The sequence below is a fragment of the Pempheris klunzingeri genome, chromosome 2, assembly GCF_042242105.1.
Source record: "Pempheris klunzingeri isolate RE-2024b chromosome 2, fPemKlu1.hap1, whole genome shotgun sequence".
Taxonomy (NCBI): domain Eukaryota; kingdom Metazoa; phylum Chordata; class Actinopteri; order Acropomatiformes; family Pempheridae; genus Pempheris; species Pempheris klunzingeri.
The window spans coordinates 2,822,218-2,841,778 of NC_092013.1; the positions used below are offsets into that span (position 1 = coordinate 2,822,218).

Here is a 19,561-nt window from a genome sequence, read left to right on the forward strand (position 1 = left end):
TTCCATTTGGTTGGCTGTTGTTCAGAGGCGGATGAAGATGAGCCGCAGAAAAACGCTCAATTAGATGTGATAAATTCGGTGCAATGAAGTTGAACTGAGGCCATTACATCTTGGTTTGTTACCACTAGCTCTCCTGCATAAAAGAACACGATGACTTGCAATGGGAGAAAACAAACAATGTGATGTCGGATTACCGAGAATAAACATGACCAGGCAGATATGAATTACGTTTGCAGGAAGTCACAATAAAATAGTGCCACCAACACAGGCCTGACTATGTAAACATTTCCTCTCAGTGTGGTGAGTCAGAGGAGGCTTTTATCTTTACGACCACATGTACTTTCATCATCGTCTGGCTTAACCCAGATGATGCTATTTGGCACCTCAGATAGGATTCAGTGCAGAGTGGAGTTGATTTTAGCTTTGCTCAGTTTCAAATAATGCTCACAGGTTAAGCAGCATCTCCACAGGAGGTCTAGTGTTACTGAAGAAATAATAATAAACTCATTATGAACTAAACTAAAAAGAAACTCAAGGTTCTTTTCCTAGCCTCCTCTCCCTTTAGAGGACCATGTGATGAGGCTGAAAGCTCTGAAAACAGCTGGTAAGCGTCCTTGAATTGAAGGAATAGTTTGAATATTTTAGGAAATAATATTTATGCTACCTCTTTTATCTGTCTGTTCAATGTGCAGCTGGAGTCAGGAGGTCTTTAGCTTAGCTTAGCTTAGCATAATGGCTGGAAACAGGGGCGATCAGCTCGCTTGGCTCTGTCCAAAGGTGACAAAATGTGTCTACCAGCTCCTCTAAAGCTCAACAATCAGCATGATATTGGAGAAGCTGAAATAATACTAACTAATTTCACCATCTGTACAAAAATTGAAGTGTAAAAATGAGGATTTGTGGCTTTACAGGTGCTGGTAGGCAGATTTAGTTGCCTTTGGACGGAGCCAGTCAAGCTGTTTCCCCCTTAACCCTCTCCTGGCTCCAGCTTCATATTAAACAGACAAATGAATAAAAGTGGCATCAGTACTCTCTCAGTGACAAACCAAATATGTAACAACTATTTTCTTAAGATTTTGTTTTTTTCAAACTGTTTTCAGGGTCAGTGATTAATTTTTCACACTGTGGTTTCATTGTGACGTAGAGGATCGTTTCTTAACGGTTTAATGACTTACTCTGCTCTGTCATTTCTCTTCCATCAGGTATCAGCGGCTGGCGTTAAGGATGCTTTTGTCCCGACATCAGACCTGGAGGTAACCCCACGTTGTCTATGCTGTTGCCCCCCGTGCACCCCGGAGTGGAGATGGTCCACTGGACCACACAGTGGGGGACATGTGTCTGGCTTCAAGCTCTTCTGGCCCTCGCCTCGGCCAACTGTTCCTCACTTGCCCCCAGCCCTGTCAACTTCTCCGTGGTTTACACCATGCCCTTCTTCCAGGCCCGCGGCCCCATCCAGAACATCGTCAACAACTCGTATTACCAGGAGGTGTACGTCGCCTCTCAGAATGTGATCGAAGCCGTCAACAGAAGCCTGGAGAAGGTGTGGGAGCTCCGCACCGGGCCGGTGGGGAGCCCAGAGTGTCAGATATGCGATTTGTGCGATGTGGACAAGGATTCAAACTTCCTGGAGGACACAAACAATCAGGTCCTGCTGTTGGATACTCTCTTCATGTATTTATACTCCTGTGGAAGTTCTCAGTATGGTGTATGCTATTTCCACCAACTCAACTCAGACGGAGAGTCGCCTTCTCTTTCTAAGTGTTTGTTCAGAAAGGACTCGAACTCTGCTGCCTACTGCCCTGACTGTGTGGCCAGCCCTCTTGGCACCAAGGTCACCATGGTTGAAGAGGGTCAGACCGTGTACTTCTTTGTTGCCGCCACTGTCAATGACAGTGTGACGCAGCGCTACGGAAGGAAGTCTATATCAGTGCGTCGGCCACTGGCCACAGAAGATGGTTTCTACAGCGATGTGCGAGGCCTGACTGTCCTCCCAGGCTTGAGGAGGACGTACCATATCGAATATGTCTACAGCTTTTTCACTCAGGAGTTTGTCTACTTCCTCTCAGTTCAGAGAGAGAGCCCCGATCAGGACTCGTCTCCCTTCCAGACTCGCCTGGGTCGTCTACCGCGGAATGAATGGGAGATGAAGAGGTACCGCGAGGTGATCCTGGAGTGTCGGTTTGAGCCAAAACGCCGGAGGAGGAATGTAGCCAGTGAGCCCTATAAAGATGTGGTGTACAACGTGGTCCAGGCAGCCCATTTTGGCAGGGCGGGCAGGGAGCTGGCGGAGGAGTTGGGGGCGGAGGAGGAGGACGACATCCTCTATGGGGTTTTTGCCGTTACCGATGACAGCGGGGTCACGGAGCACGACTCGGCCCTGTGTGCCTTCCCCATGGACAACGTCAACAAAGCCATCGTCGATGGGGTGGACGACTGCTGCGAGTCCGGACCAGAGCAGCTCTCCAGAGGGCTCTGCCACTTCCAGCCCTGCGAGAGCTGTCCACATGAGGTGAGCCCATCAGTCCATCAGTCCAGGTCCATCAGGTCTACTTTTATTTAACCAAAGGAGCCCCCAGTTTGATTTGCTTTAAGGTAAATTCAGGACAAAGATGATCCATTTGTTTCCAGGAATACATCACTGACTTTCAGATCACTCAAAATAGAAAACATCCAAGGTATCCAAGGTAAACATCAGGTGTCTTGATAGGGCCTGTTACAGATCTCACAGTGTGGGAGTGGAGCTATGAAATATGCCTGGTGTGTGTTACCATGTGTACAAACACAGAAGGCGGTCACTGAGACCTCGTTGTGGCTGGAAGAAATCATTCAAAACCATCATTTGCTTGTTTGTAGGAGCAAAAAATGATAACGACAAGCGCCGCACCATAGTCATCTGTTTTACACAATCATGTAAACAAAGCAATATTTCACTGTTAGCACAGGCAGCAACAGCATTACTGTGCAGAGGTTGTCTCATATCATAGGGTCCAACATAAATCTGTCTGCCAATCGTTGTGGAAGATGAAGGGTGAAAGTGAAAGCATCGTCACATCCCACAAAACGACTGGATATCTTATTATGCTTTTTATATATTTGTCTGGCCAGAGTCTTTATGCTAAGCTAAGCTAGCTGCGTGCTCTAGCTTCATAATTAGCCTGCCGACAGGAGACTGGCGTCGATCTTTTCATCGAACTTGAGACAAAGATAAGCAAAGTATCTCTGAGGTCATTTGCATCCCAGCCGGCAGAGGAACGCAGCTAGAAGCAGTTGCGTCAGCGCTCACTGTTAAAGCCATGAAAACAGGGATACATGATGCTTTTTGGGTGGAAAGATAAATATGGAAAAAGTCAGCCTGCACACTTGTGGAATGAAAATTGGACAACATCCAGGAGGGGGGTGGGAGTGAGAGCAGTTATGACTTCTTTTCTGCATCAGTTGAGCGAATTTCTCAGGTCAGACAGGCAGAGAGTATTTAAAGATACCCAGATTTTATCTCATGTCAGTCAAATTAAGCCTTTAAGGCCATAGTGTGCATCCGTTTGCATATTTAAACATCTTCAATTATGGTAGCGTTGGTTTCTGGAGTTAATTCTCTTGGGAAAACTGCTATTTATTTCCACATCCCATGGATTTTTCCCATAATCTAAGTTTTTTAATGCTAATTCTTCCAGTGTTGGCTGCTGGGAAGTGCAGGGTTATGGTGAGACTTCATATTCCCCCGTTTTCTAAAAGTCTAAAAGAGGAGTTGCAGCTATGATTTAATAGTTTGGGTGCTGAATCTTTGAATCTGTGGATAGAAAACAGATGTTGTGACTCAGAAACAGACAGATGTTTAAGGGTAGGAAAAGCTGAAAAATGACCATTTCAGCTGTTAAAGTCACAGTCGATGGAAAGTTGGAAGCGATCGAGCAGTTTTTCGAGTTTGAACTTTCTATTCTGAATGTTCTTTTGTCTCGTTTTTATTTAGAGGAAGCCTTTCTGCTCAGACTGATGAACTCTTCCTCTGAGGCTCTGTTTCTGTTTTGTTGCTTTTGGCTGTCGGCCTCAGAGTTGAGTAACCCGATGAGCAGGATTATCCGACAATTGGAAATCCTGGATCTTCCATTTCTCGGCATGTCCAAACACCATTGGTGCCAGTAACATCATCTGTGCCTCACAGATACTACGCTTTTGTGCTTTTTTACTACGGCACTGAATTATTTAGACAATATCAATATGCGAGTATTCACTTCTGCTGATCACATGCCACTTTTCTGCTTTTGACAGTCTTATTTTTAATAATGTATCAGTGCTTTTTCAGAGTATTTTTATTTTTAGGTCAGTCAAATTGAATTTGAGGAAACTGAAGTGATAACACAAGGCTTCATGCCCCTCCAGGGTTTTGACGTGAATAACTTAAGCCAATAGAGATGCTGTTTGGGTTTTCTTCCTGAAGCTCACATGGTTCTACTGGACGGTGGAGGAGGCATGTCTTCCAATATTTTTTTTTTCACATCCATTTGATTTAATTCCCAGTTTCCTATCTCCACGTTTACATGCCAAGAAAACAATTATAGAGTGTAATTTCTTTGTTTTGATGTCTTGGCCTCAGAGATGTATGTCAGTGTTTACATGAAGACTCCCTTTAATCCGCAGTGATCCGCGTCTGTAGCTACGAGGCAACGCTTCTGTCAGCAATGCAGCACAAACTCATTCATCACGGGCTCTTCATTATGAAGTGATCATATTACCATGACAGATTCACCTTGTGTATCTGCTGTGTCAGACACCTTGTTTGTCACGATTACCCTGGTGACTGTGACTGTGTCTGACTTTATCTGTACATTTTATCTGTACAGTGACCCCCTCAGTAAATATACACTCTGAGACGTCAAGCTCATTTAAATGTATTAATAAATCAGATTGGGTGCTGGAAACTTGACACCGAATAGAAGCTCCTTCTGTTTGTGTTTGAAGCAGCATGAAGGGAATGTAAAGGACTATAATATATCCTCAGAGTTACTATTGTTGGACTGTTGTTGCTACAGGAAGTCAGACTTCTCGCGCTTCCTTTTCTGTCTCTAATGTCCCCGCCACCTGTTGTAGACAACACCGTGAACCAGCGACTATTTACACCGTCCATTAGTCTGTTTGCTCTGTAAAATGTCAGAAAATGGTGAAAAATGTAAATCAGTGTTTCCCACAATGACGTCCTCACATGTTTCGTCCACAGCCCAAAGGTTACTGTTATAGAGGAGCAAAGAAAGAAAATATTCACGTTAAAGAAGCTGGAATCAGAGAATTATCCATTATCAAAATAGTTGGCGATTGATTTAATCATTTAATCAAAAGATTAAACGTTGCAGATCTACTTTCTGTCTCACTCTGTCCCTTGTTGTCTCATCTTGGTGTCCTCTGCTGCCGGTGGCCTTTGTACTAGAGCATGGAGAACAACGCCACGTGCAGAGACCAGCCCACCATGGTGTCGAAGCCCTACTACAGAGTGGACCTCTTCAACAGGCAGATGACAGACGTGCTGCTCACGTCTTTGCTGGTCACAACCATAGAGAACAAGACTGTGGCCCATATCGGCACCTCCACTGGACGCCTGCTGCAGGTACAGCGGGGTTTAAACAATCCCTGGTTTCTTTGTTTTGTATTTGTGCAAGTGTGCACGAACCACTCTGCTAATTATCCCATGTTGTGTCTGTGTTGGCAGCTTGTACTGACAAGATCCAGCCCTATTATCTTTGCCAATTACTCTTTGGTAGAGAACCAGAGGGTTTCATCCATTGCCGCCGTTTACTCATCAGAGTATCTTCTCTTTGTGGTTGGAGACAAGGTACAGCAGCTGAGTAAAACAATATCTCTGGGCAGATTTTACCGGTAAATGTGTAGAGTGGCTTAATGGATGTTCTTGGGCTCAATTTTCCTCCCACAGTTCACAGACATGAAGGTCAGATTACATTATAATTACAAATGAGTTTGGGAGCGTGATGGATTGTCTGTCCACGACCTCACGATGCTCTGGAGGCCTGTGCGGGGCCTTTTCCTGCCTTCTGCTGGAAGGGTGTGACCGATGTGACCCGGAGAATAAATAAGTGGCTAAAGAAAATCGATAGAGTTCATATGACTTGGTGGTTTGGGACAGGATGGATGCGAAGGGCTGACACCGGATCAATAATCACATGAGTCCTGTGGTACATTAGGATTACTGCTCTGTGCTGTTGAGATTGGGATACAACGGGAAAATGAATGCACCTCTGAAAACTCTGTTTTTTATCATCTGTTCCAGTCTCAGAAAATGACAAATATTTTCTTGAAACCCTTAAAAACGTGCAAATTAACAGTGGTTAATGAATAGACATGAAGAAATTAGTTGTACTTATTACTAATCTCACTAATCTTTATTCTGATACGTCTATTAGACTTCAGCACCTGAAGCTGTCCATGTGACCTGATACAAAGCCTGGTGCAGAATGAGCCCCAGTGTCAGTGTCTCTTTGCATGGAAGGAATAAATTATTAAGGAGTAAATTAAGGTCATTTCATTCAGCAGATATGTTAATAGCCACATTAAAAATGAAACAGCGTGGGACATGTTCCTCCTGAGGTTGAATATGTGACCTTAAGCATTATCATCTCCCTGCTTCAGATGATCCAGGTGCCCCAGAGGGGGCCGGGCTGTCAGCACTTCCTCACCTGCGCCATGTGTCTGACGGCCCCTAAATTCATGGGCTGTGGCTGGTGCTCTGGCGTGTGCTCCTGGGAGAGCGAGTGTCACAGCCGCTGGAGGAACGAGTCCTGCCCACCCGGGATCACTGGGGTGAGGTTTGTTCTGGGATACAAGCATCTCTTCGTGCAACTGATAAAAACGTGTCATTTCAAGGTGGTGCTTTATATTCTGCTTTATTGACGCAGTTCTTTCCACGGACTGCTCCCCCTGACGGTCAAACAGAGCTAACGCTGTGTGGGTGGGAGTTCCAGTCCCCCTTAAGACCCGCCATCACCTCCAGAACCCACCAGGTCCGACTGGGACAGGCTGCATGCACTGTGCTTCCAGTCAAGAGCAACAACACACAGTGAGTGTCCACGCAGGCACCGTCTGTTCATACCGTGGTCATTGTGTGGAAAAGATTTAGGAATTTTCTTTTTTTAAAAGATTTATCAACAAACTAATTCTATAGAGATGATCTCATTGTTGATTTAAAGGACAATAGTTGTTAAACCTGAGCCCTATTTCTACATCTTTGTGGTTAGAAATGACTAATATGTACAAAAAGTAGTAGTATTAGTATTATATAACACATCTCCTCACTCTGAAGGTACACGTTGTTATATATTATTATTATTATTATTATTATTATTATTAGTGGTATTATTTGGATCATTATTATTATTATAATATGGTACAGCTCCTCACTCTGAGTGTACATGTTGTTATATGTTATTGTTGGTAGAAGTATTATTGGTATTATATAGTACAGCGCCTTACTATGATTGTGCATGTTGTTATATATTTTTATTAGTAGTGGTATTATTGTTATTATATCTATCTATCTATCTATCTATCTATCTATCTATCTATCTATCTATCTATCTATCTATCTATCTATCTATCTATCTATCTATATATATATATATGTATATGTATATATATATATATATATATATACACACATACTTTTATATATTTATATTTTACTTTTGTGTTTGAAGTTTATTCTTATTCTTCTTCTTTTGGAGCTGTGTGGAACAAAAAGCAATTTCCCCCTGAGGATTATTAAAGTAATTCTGATTCTGATTCTGAAAAAGTTTTGGAATTGGTCCGATAGATCACCTCAGGCTGCGAACAAGCAACAGTGACGTCATATAATCCTTTGGGGCAACTGTGCCTGATCACAGTAGGTCCACTAAAAGAGCTTGTTTGATCCACTCACAGGCTCAGAGTGTTATTCTAAGTGTGTGACAGCATCATGGAAAGGATCCCTCAATTGGTTTGGTCATTTGTTTTGTCGTTTGACTTCAGTGTTTTAAAGGGTTTGGTCAGATCCACAATAACAGAAACAAACTAACCGATCGAGGCAACGACGGACCAACAATTCCCATTTTCTGTAACGTAAAATGAGTCTGGTGACGTTGACGGGAGATCTATGACCCCTGTGTCAGACTATAATATAATATAATACAATCCAGGTTTAAAAATGACAGCGTTCACCTTTAACTTGAGAGCTGTGTTTTATTTGCTGCTGACAGGAGCTTGGTTGTGGTTCTTTTCAGCCTGGTGTGTAAGATTCGCTCTGGGGCCACCGAGTTGTCTAAAGCAGTCAACATTACAGTGGAGGTGCACGAGGGCAAGGTGGAGGGACGCTACTCTATTGACGGGAAGGCAGAAATGCCAGGATTCACGTTTGTGGTAACCTTTTCTGTCATCATTAACCTGTACTGTTTACGGTCTATTTAATCTACTTTTCAAGCAGCACTATAATAAACTGTCCCTCCAGATTCCCAACATCACAGAGATCCAGCCCAACTATGGGCCCCGTGTTGGGGGAACGCTGATCACAGTGACTGGACGTCACTTGGATGCTGGGAAGACCAGGAAAGTCACTCTGAACGACGTGCCCTGTCCTATAAAGAGGTCAGGAGACACTGCTGTTTTCACCACACTTGACTCACAGGTCCTGTTCCAGCTTTGTGTGCCTGCCCTGTGCGCTGGAGGTGAAGAGGATGAGCTGCCTTTCAAAACCTTTTCATTGCTATGATGTATTAAGCAAACGTGTTCCAACGTGTCTGTAGAATGATTATGGTTTTGGGAAACTAGAGGCTGACTCAGAACGCAGCTATTATCTGCTGTGGATGTGATCTTATTGAACTAACAGAATATGTTTAAGAGCATGAAGCCTTTTGATCTAGCACAGGCTCTCTGTTATGGCGTGTTGTTCACATTCCTCTGTCTCTTTTCAGAGTCACGAAGCCTAAAGGCAACGTGTCCTCCATTATCTGTCTGTCCCAGCGCATCTCCGAGGTCAGGGACGTCCCACTGAGCGTTTTCATCGACAAGTCTCCCGTGCTCACCACGAAGGTGTTTTACTACAGAGAAAACCCCAAGATCACAGCCGTCCTGCCGGGCTGCAGCTTTGACAGGTAGGCCAGCGAGACCTGCAGCGCAGACGGCTGCTGTGTACGTCGATCAACCTGCACACGTTTAAAGATGCTGTATGTACAACTGTATTGTTTTGGAAATGGCCTTAACATATTTGACATCATGAAAATGCTCCCATCCCTCACGAGCACGTCAGAAACCTTGGAATTATTTTGGAAAAGGAAAAATCACAGAACAGCGTTTTATCACTTTGAAGACTTTTTTTTTTTTTTTACAAAACTCAGACTTCAAACTGGTTCATGCATTCGTCTCAAGCAGGTCAGACCTCTGGAACACTCACTAGGATTATTATTCAAACAATCACCTTCACAGTCCTGCTAATAGTCCTTAAAGCCCCTGACGGTTTCTGACCTGCTGACAGATTATAACCTGATCGGACCCCTCAGGTCACCAGGCAGAGGTGTTCCAGCTGTGGTCCAAGCTGCCTGATGACCTGAGCTCCATCACATCCACATTTACTCATTCACTGTATGTTCGTGTGAGTGTTTGTTGACGTTAATGAATGTCGGGGGTGTGCAGGATGACTGATCTGTGTTTCTGTAAGTCTTCTAATGTATGTTGCTCATGTTTGTGTTAATATTTTGCCTTTTAAAGTGAAACACCTGTGATGAAATGTGCTGCATAAATAAGATTGCCGTTTGTCTGACTTGCAGGGGGTCAAAGATTGTGATTGAGGGGGAGAACCTTGATTCTGTTTACCGCACCACCATCCACTTTAAACCCAACGAGAGCCACTTGAAACCTGTGACAAGGGTACAGTGTTAAAGTATTATACAGTCTACGGTTTTAGAAACACTTGCTTTCCCTCCACGGCCACATGATTACCTTTCACCGTGCTGACGTAGCATTAAAGGACGATTACGCTGCTCTGTTCCAGGAGTGCATAGGCAGGTCCCTGCCCACCAGGATGGAGTGCGTCTCTCCCGTGTTCCCCAGGGATGAGACTGAGGAAGGAGTGCTTTCTTTCGACATGGACGGAGCGCTGGGACTTTGGAACAACGAGTTCTCCTACCACCCGTACGGCGAGCCCATCCCTTTTGAAACAGAGGGACACGTGCTGAGTTTGTACCCAGGGTTTGATGAAGTGTCGCTGCATGTAAGAGATAACTCTCAGGGTGTTTGCTTTTGAATTGTTATAGATAAATGACTTCTTTTGTCTCACACCTTGGTTTACCTCACTGTACACAGCATCAAAAGCTGAACCTGGTGAGCTCCTGTATGACCATCATTATGACGGTGGCTGGGGTGAACTGCGATGCCAAAGTCCTGGATAACGAGATCACCTGCAGGATCCCCAAAAACATGACCATCCCCAGTGAGGGACTGCCAGTGAAGGTTAGTCAGGCTGGTTTACATGATGATTAACTGATTGATTTACCTGGATCCAGCATGCAAAGCAGCCCCCCCGGGTCACTCCGGTGCCTCTCACCAACCATTCTGCACTTTCAATAAGCCATGAGATGAGAAAGGCAAAAACTTAAAGTCAAACTTAAAGGTCCAGTGTGTGGGAAATGCAAATACAATATTCATAATGATGTTCTCAGCAGTCTATAATCAACTGACACCTACAAACCATGTTTCTACGGAAGCTCAGAATGCACAAACAAGGGCCCTTTGAGTTTTTATGCCGACATGTCAGCTTGAATTCGGTGGTTGGAAGAATTAGAGGAGTAACATTTAAGGTTGGAAGAGGAGGGAGGAGGTGAAGGGTGTTCAGTTGGTTGCAGTTTGGAAACCTCCCCACTAGGTGCCACTGAAGCCTACACACTGGACCTGTAAAGGAATAATACAACATTTTGGCTATATTAGCTTTTCTGATGGGCGTTAGAGAAGACGACTGATGCCAGTTCCACGTCTGTGTGATCATTTCAAAGCAGCCACTTGGCTTAGCTGGGCACAAATACTGGGAAAAGGGGGAAACAGCTTGATTGTCTCCTTCCAAAGGTTAGAAAACACTACCTGCAACTCTAAATTTTACTAATCTGGACTATTTCTTAGCCTCACTGGGACAAGACCCCAGGCAGTCCAGAACACAACCCCCCTGTTAAACCCTAACTTGTATTTTTACACTTATAATACACTCTTATTATATATAATATAATATAATATAATGTAGCTACAGTCACATTCTTTCTCACGATAGGCTGCATCACAGACCAGTGTAACCTGATATCAATCTTCTCATTTAACTTTCAGCAAGAGAGCCAATAAGTGCATTTATTAAAATATCAAAGGATTTATTTAAAGTAAAGACCGCAACTGTTTGTCAGGAACTGTTAAATGAATCAATAGCAACACTCAGCTGATACAAATCTGCCTGTTGGATTTGTGTGTTTGAAGAAGGTTTGAGTCATCTAATACAAATTAAACATATATTTACTCTTCACATTGAATAGTGCAGCCAGTTTTTAGCCACACGTGTTCTGACACAGAGCTTTAAAGTCACCTACATGTGAGAGAAAACCAGCCTCAGTGTAAATAACCTGAACCAGTAATGACTGTATTCATTGTGTGTGACGGCTCTTTAGATCTCCATCAACGGGCAGGTCCACAACGTCGGCGCGGTGGTGAGGGTCAGCAACCACTACATGGTGGGCATTGTTCTGGGCATCCTGGCGGCTCTGGTGGCCGGAGCGGTGCTGGCCTTTGTTGTTATGAAACACCTGAGAAAGAAGAAAAAAGGTGGGCTCCTCTCTGCGGCGTGGACCTTGGTCAGACCTGTTTATACAACTGTGGGTGGGAATCAGAGATGAATCTTTCAACCGGAACATCCCCGGTGTTGCAGGGGATGTGCCGGTGTTCTTCTCTTGGGGTTGATGATTAAAACAAAAAGTGTTGTGAAATGTTTTTCAGCCGCCATGGTGGAGACCCGTTTGAACCACAGCGCTAACCGCTCCGCTACAAATAACGTGGAGCTGTCGCCTGCCGGGGACTACAGGAGAGGTGACTGTCCAAGATAAGTGCTGATTCTGCCTCTGGCACACAGACCCCTGTGCCTCTCACTTACGAGCCCGTCTCTTTGGATTCTCACCAGTAGTACCCCTGAATCCTCTGACCCCGCTGGCGTTCCCCAGCCTGGCGTACGCTGCGAGCAGCATAGATCCTACCCTCACTCCCCTCATGCCCCCAGAGAAGATCTCCATCTCCAGTTTCAGGCCAGAGCTGCTGGAGGAGGTGAAAGATGTTCTTATTCCTGCTGAGATGCTTCTTGTGCAGCACCACAGGATCATAGGCAAAGGTAAGGAGCCCCACGGCCTCCACCTGAACCTGAACCTCTTTCACACATAGTTCCCGGTAAATTACTAGGATAACTTTTCAGACCCAGCTAGTGATTTTCACTATTCACACATGCAGCTACATTAAGGAACGTTTCTGTCTTGTGCCTTCCCACACGTGCCATGGCAGTGATGCAATAGATGATATATAGTATATTCAGCCTGTTTCCTTCTGTCTTATTGTTTTTTTCCCCTGCAGGTCACTTTGGCACTGTTTATCATGGCTACTTCACTGACCACAACAACAGAGAAATCCACTGTGCTGTCAAGTCTTTGAATAGTGAGTAATATCTGCTCTTCTAGTGCTGAAGCACCAGGAAGTCTCTCTTTGAAAGCAGCGTTTCAGAATTGGGACGTCAGTGTTTTCCCCTCTTCTAGATTCGACTCCATAGTATTTATTGTACACGTGTGCGTCACCAGGAATAACAGATGTCGAGGAGGTGGAGCAGTTTCTGAAGGAAGGGATCATAATGAAGGGTTTCCACCACACTAACGTGCTGTCTCTGCTGGGCATCCTCCTGCCGCAGGAAGGCCTCCCTCTGGTGGTGCTGCCGTACATGAAGCACGGGGACCTGCGGCACTTCATACGCTGCGAGAAGAGGGTGTGACGTTAAAACAGCGGAGATAAATCATCTGAGCCATATGTTTACTGCCTATCAAACATTTCCACCTGTTTTAAGTGGTGTGTGTGTGTGTGTGTGTGTGTGTGTGTGTGTGGGATTTACTTAGAACCCCACCGTGAAGGATCTGATCGGCTTCGGGCTGCAGGTCGCCAAAGGGATGGAGTACTTGGCTCAGAAGAAGTTTGTGCACAGAGATCTCGCAGCACGTAACTGCATGTGAGTCATCAGGATTAATTCACTAATTCATGAAGTCATGAGGCCTGACTCTGTTTTCACGCTGCAGTTGGTTGAGGTTGTTGCATCATAAAAGTCAGCCGCAATATTTTGGAACAAACACATCGATCTACTCTGTCTGCGTTTAGGCTGGACGAGTCGTATACGGTCAAGGTGGCAGACTTTGGCATGGCCAGAGATGTTTTCGATAAGGAGTATTACAGCGTTCAGGATCACAGGAAGGCAAAGCTGCCCGTCAAGTGGATGGCCATCGAGAGTCTGCAGACACAGAAATTCACCTCCAAGTCCGACGTGGTGAGGGAAGGATGTGCTGGAGGAGGCGGGAAAAGATGCACACGTGTCTCTGGGGGTGGAAAAGCAACATGACATGCTTACAGTATTAGCTGTGTTGGTAGATTGTGAAAAATTGCACCTTGCGGAGCAGCGTCTGCTTTAACATTTCAATCTTTCAATATCAGTTTTTATCATATTAACATATGGCAGGAATCTATGTGCTATCACGTGCTGTCAGTGAGTGACCCCTCAAATGTGTCTTTAAACCCACACTTAGCTGGATTAAGCACTAAATCATCTGGGTACAGTAATACAGGAAACATTATAGCTTCATAGTTTCCTTTAAGTAGGTTTTTAAAAAGCGTAACGAGTTCATATTCATACAAGTGTCCTGATACGTGGTTGTACTTGATGCTTGTCCTGCTGTAGTGGTCCTTCGGTGTGCTGATGTGGGAGATGCTGACCAGAGGAGCGAGCCCCTACCCAGAGGTGGACCCTTATGACATAACACATTACCTACTGAAGGGCAGGAGGCTCCCCCAGCCTCAGTACTGCCCCGACCCTTTGTAAGTAGCAGGAGGAAAAGCAGTATGTTGCTCACGTTGTTGAATTAGCCTAAAGGACGGCTGTACGTCTGAGCCTGTTGCTTAGTTTGCATACCTGCACTGTAAAACTGTTGAGACTGCTTCAGTGTGGAATAAGAGAAGCGGTCGTGGCACAAAGTCCAAGTCGTAACAACAAAATGTACGAATGGTCACCGAGTCGTGTGAAACCCGTAAATTGTCCACTACTCGTTATTCAACATGGTTGAGCGACGTGAGTTAATGTGTATGTTTAGACGTTCACACTAAACCCGGAGACACACAGCTGGTGTGGATTCACTAAGAGCAGCCGACATGTTTCTGCTGCAAAGCTTTTGACCGTCAACTTACAGATTGACGGAGAATAAATCAACCATTCACATCCCGTTGTCCGCTGAGGCCCGGTCACACATCCGACGTGGGTTAAGACCTCATGGGAAAGTGTCGCTCAGGGACCCCAGCACAGGGACATTAAAGGGATAGTTAGACACTTTGGAAAATACCTTTATTTGCTTTCTTGATGAAAGTTCGCTGAGAAAATTGATGCTACTCTCATGTCTGTGCTTAGCTTAGCATAACCGCTGCAAACAGGGGGAAACCTATCAGAACCTCTTATTAACATATGTAGTTTATTTAATTCACACAAAGGAAGTTTCAACGCAACAATTAATAGTCATGTACGGGGAGTTATATGTCGCGGCCAGTTGCCTGGCAGCTGTTTAGTACGTATAAAAAACTACATTTACATTTTTAGATTCAAGATTCAAAGCGTTTATTGTCCCTGTACAATGAAAATCACTGAATGCCTTAAGAGTTTAAGTGAGAGTAAAAAAAAAAGAGTAAAAAAAAGTGGCAGGCAGGAGAAGAAGATAAAATATAAACTACTATTACTAATATAAATATATTTACATAATGTGCAACATTATTAACATACAAGTAAATGTGCAGATTAGGAAGGTATAAAAGAGGTGTTTAGAGGCTAACTGAACCCTGGACAGAGCTGATCCAGACCCTTTCCAGTCTTTGTGATGAGACAAGCTAAACATTTGTCGGCTCTCGTTTCAGAGTGAACGGACACTGTGACAATATATTTAATTTACCAAACAGGTCTGAGCGTGAAATCAACACCCTCATCTACGTCTCAGCAAGGAAGCCGATTTAAGTATTTCCTAACCTGTCAAACCATTCCTATAAGTGGCTAATGTTCGGGACAGATTTTGACCGATAACTCTTTATAAATCAGCAAAACACAGTATAATTTCTGGTGTTTAACTTTGCGCACCCGCAGAGGTGCTTTCACTCAGATGTGGGTCAACCACAGTGTGTCTTCAGTAGAGGTCTAATCTAAAAACATGTGGGCGGTCTGGAGGAGTTCAGACGCTGCTTATCGCTCAAAAACATTTTGTTTATAATGTGAGTTTAACGTGTCCATGTGTTTCTCCAGGTACAGCATTATGCTTCAGTGCTGGGACCCTGATCCGGAGTTGAGGCCCAGCTTTGCGACGTTGGTGTCGGCGGTCTCCACCATCCTGTCCGGCCTGGAGGGAGAGCACTACATCAGTCTGAATGTCACCTATGTGAACCTGGACCAGCCTCGGCCCTACCCGGCCCTCACGGAGTCCGCTGACGAATACGACTCCACAGATGTTGAAGACTCCGGCTCGGTCTCCTCCTGATCCGCTCCTCTTCCTCTCCCCGCTTCAAACTGGTGTCGGTGCTGACGGTGAGAGCGCCAATAAAACCTCGGATGAAACAGAGACACTGCCCACTGCTTGTGTGCAGGAAGCTGGAAGCTTTCCAGCTGATGTGGCTCACCCTGGAGCGGCCATGTTGGAGGGCCGTCACTTTTGCAACAATAGCTGAGTTAAAGTCTGATCTTCCAGACTTGAAAGTATCGAGTAGACATTAAGTTTCTGTGTTATTTATCACTGCAAACACACGTATTAGCTTGTTAGCTTGCCAAGCAAAACAAGTCTTCTTGTTAACACTTGTATCCATTAGAAGCTAATTAGCAACTGGTTTGTTAAATCAGCCTTCAGGTTAACTAGCTGGCTAACGATGGTTGTTCAGAGTAACTGAAGTAAGGATCCTCAAATACCAAAGTACCGTGTACTTAAAGAAATAAAAGCACAGGCTAAACGAATAACCAAATCTCAGTCAGACTCCGGGACTCTTTTACACTTTATTTCTGGTCCAGCTGGTAGAAATGTGGACATCTGCATTCTTCACGTGGGACGAAAGGAGTCACAAGATACAAATTCAAGTAAAGTCCATGTAATTCAGTTAGAGGGCCTGTGTGTGTGTATATATGTTTAGGTTTGGCTTTTAATTCTTTTCCAGTGTAATGATTGTTCTATATATTTTGGATCATACTTCTGTGAGGCACAATATTGACCACGGTGTTCTGAAAGCAATCTGGCATCACCCCCCCGTTGCTTTTATTTCTGAGATATTTGAGATATTGTGATGAATTAAAATATTTATTTGTTTATAGATTCTGTTCTCATGCTGTGGACTTGAAGTAAATATGATGACGTATGAAAACTCTGACATTTGCATTTGATTTCAGTCTTTGTTACTCTCCTCCACTAGAGGTCAGCCTTCTGTTAGAAGTGCTCTGCACCTGAACATGTTTCTAGTAATGTGGGCGCAGCAGTCTTTGTGTGTGCATCATATTCGCTGTGGCACAACAGCATGAATGACCCAGGTCTCTCCGACCTCGTCTCTGGAAAAACAACTAAGAAGCCCTCTCGATGCCACAGAAGATATTTAAAGCAGACACGTCTCCGCTTTTCATTCTCCTATTTTCTTTCTTTCACCGGAGAAAACGACCGCATTAAAGCGAGTCAACACTGACAAGCTTTCTGTCAAACTCACAAACAAACGTCTCACCAACACGCAGCAGCAACTCACACACACACACACACACACACACACACACACAAGGAGCACGGATAAAATAAAACCAGAGGGAAATAAAAAACATAAAGTTTTCTCTTTTTTTCATGCTGCCAAGAACAAAAGTCAATCCTCTGATATAGGCCTTTGATATAGGCCCAGACAGAGACAGTGATCCCAGTTTATGTTGTCAAAATGTGTGTGTGTGTGTGTGTGTGTGTGTGTGTGAGGCCACATTTTGAAGGGCAAAGCCCACAGGATCCACAGCAAAGAGGAATCAAGACAGGATCAGTTCTTCCTCTCCCTACTTTCCTCTCTGTGTCTTTTGTTCCCTGTTGGATTATCTGGGCTGTAAAAAGTGCAGAACCTGTCGACGGTGCCGCCGTCGGCCGGGTTTCACCACCAGGCCCCATTCTGTGGGCACATTAACATTCATTCCCTCCCTCCCCTCTGCTGTGTTTGTTTACATGGACTTAAACGCAGAGACTATGAAATGTGTCTGTGTATTTAAAGGTTAATTTAACATGTTACCAACATACAAAATGTGATTCATTATCCAGGGATTTATCTAAAAGCTCATTTTTGTGTCAGAGCGTGCACATAGTCACATAGTCACATATATTTAATACTGAACAGGTGTGGTTGTTTGCTTCGTTGATAATGATTCATGAGATCCAAATTAATTATTGCATTTATCCAGCAGCATAGAAGAAGAATGGAAATCTGGGGAAGTTTTGAATTTGAAGTTGTGAGGAGGCTCCAGGAGTGTGGAAAGCAGACGGTGGTGATGTTGTGGTTTCTCATCCAAAAATCTTTTGATATTTCTTACGGAGTAAAAGGGCTTCAAGGTGCTCGCTCCAGCCTGTGGTGCAACACACCAGGTGAGAGAAACCAACTGTCGGATGTGTCTCCAGGTTGAAATGCTGAATTTTAAAGTGCTGGACTTCATTTGGATGTTTTTGTTTTTTTTTTAAAGATAAGATTGGATCTAATAACTAAATTGATTTACGGTTGCAGTTTTTTTTTCTTGAATGTAAACGCCAGGATAGGATTGGATGTTCAGTCTGATGGAAAAAAAAAAAAAAAACATCCATCAAATAAGACAGTTCATGCTGGCTGATCATGATGCTGAGAGTTTGTGCTATTCCTCATCAGAGGAAGCATGAATAACCAGTGCTCGAGTGCTGTGTCAAGTTTGGAGAGAGGGAAGGCAATCTGTGAGATTGGCCATCTGAACAAGACTTGTCGAAAGCGGTTGGCTAATTATTTCCGTTGCTATGTGATGATGGCAAGCCCTCACAAATAAGTGCTGGAGCTGAACTGGGAGCTCTTGGAGTCTGTTCCAGTAGGACCTGGCATAAAATAAGTCCTGCGGAAAACCCTATGGAACCAGTGGAGCAAGACTGTCATCATATGTCACACTGTGCAGCAGGAAACCGCTCAGATGTCTTTTGGACACATTTCAGCATTTGCATTCGAACAGGCTTCTTTTGCACAAGTGATATTATTACCCACCCAGCCTGAATACTGTTGGAGTCAATTGTCTTTCACAATTATTCATCCTGAATCCGTCCTCTGCAGAAAAGTGCCACTGTGACAACAGTCTCACATAACCAGAGGAGAAGAAATGCTCTGGTATTCCTTTAAACCAAACACAATGCGCAGGCTGCAGTGGCGGCACCCTGGCACAATAGTGTCGAGGGAAAACTTGAATCATGGCATTAACCCTTTAACCTTCTGCTCAACCATATGGTAGAGCACATTTTGGCTCACTATATCTTATTGAAAACATGTTTTACTTACGACATCTCAACCGTTTGGGAGAGGCCAATATTTCAAAAAATGTCTGTTCATAAAAAAACATAGATTTTTGTAATTAGTGCCTCAAGGAAATAAAATATATAAAGAATACATTTTTTCATTGCTTTTTTCTTGGTGAGGAGGTTAAAGGGTTAAAACGCCAGGTGAAAGGAAACACCACATGAAACAGTAAAAGACTGTCGCCTATCTGATTCCACTTTTACTGATAAAAGAGACTTGACGCCTGCCTATGCTTTAGCTCTGGAGGAGCTCACTGGACAAACCACAAACAATCTAACAGCTGTGAGCAGCTCTTGCAGAAACATTGTTAAACTGATATCACGGAGGCCCGTGTGAAATGGAACCTCGGAAAAGTCTGTCATCCTTTCGCAAGACCTTCCTGCCTGATGTTGACCTGTTTTCTGACACAGCAGTCGTCTGTCGGGGTTGATTAGGAACATCTTTTAACTCTGCCACTGACATTGACTTGACCAACTTGTTCCACTTTACACAAGACTCTATGATTCTGCTTTGATAACACTATCAAGCTCTTTTTTTTGTCTGTAAAAGTTGTTGTTTCATGTAACAAGAGTGGCTTAGAAAACAGCAACAGGCAGACAGAGGAGGGGAAGGAGAACGTCGACTGAAATAGTCGGCCAATGACAGTCTTTATACCCACAGCCTACATCCTGTGAGTCAGACTACTGTGACATTACAGGTATGCTGGTGAGAT

The 19,561-nt window shown here is 44.1% G+C and overlaps 1 protein-coding gene across 2 annotated transcripts; it reads left to right on the plus strand.

Moving 5' to 3' along the window:
• The first annotated feature begins 1,303 nt into the window (after positions 1-1,303).
• mst1rb (macrophage stimulating 1 receptor b) lies at positions 1,304-17,859 on the plus strand. 2 transcript variants are annotated; one of them, XM_070842153.1, is made up of 21 exons: positions 1,304-2,509; positions 5,420-5,596; positions 5,699-5,821; positions 6,634-6,804; positions 6,900-7,060; positions 8,259-8,394; positions 8,483-8,619; positions 8,946-9,125; positions 9,798-9,897; positions 10,022-10,240; positions 10,333-10,479; positions 11,673-11,826; positions 11,998-12,087; positions 12,179-12,382; positions 12,619-12,699; positions 12,840-13,021; positions 13,149-13,258; positions 13,405-13,570; positions 13,979-14,115; positions 15,575-15,853; positions 17,732-17,859. In XM_070842153.1, the coding sequence occupies exons 1-20, from the start codon at positions 1,304-1,306 to the stop codon at positions 15,804-15,806; spliced, it is 4,113 nt and encodes a 1,370-aa protein (XP_070698254.1). In that variant the 3' UTR covers positions 15,807-15,853; positions 17,732-17,859. The 2 variants fall into 2 exon arrangements, with proteins under 2 accessions (XP_070698254.1, XP_070698246.1); XM_070842145.1 differs by lacking the exon at positions 17,732-17,859 and having other exon boundaries at positions 15,575-17,046.
• Positions 17,860-19,561: the final 1,702 nt, after the last annotated feature.

Bases quoted from the DNA above. Each gene is read 5' to 3' on its own strand.
- mst1rb (XM_070842153.1), top strand. From the start codon at position 1,304: ATGGTCCACTGGACCACACAGTGGGGGACATGTGTCTGGCTTCAAGCT. The intron at 5,597-5,698 runs GTACAGCGGGGT...CTGTGTTGGCAG, and splicing joins CCACTGGACGCCTGCTGCAG to CTTGTACTGACAAGATCCAG. The intron at 12,383-12,618 runs GTAAGGAGCCCC...TTTCCCCTGCAG, and splicing joins CCACAGGATCATAGGCAAAG to GTCACTTTGGCACTGTTTAT.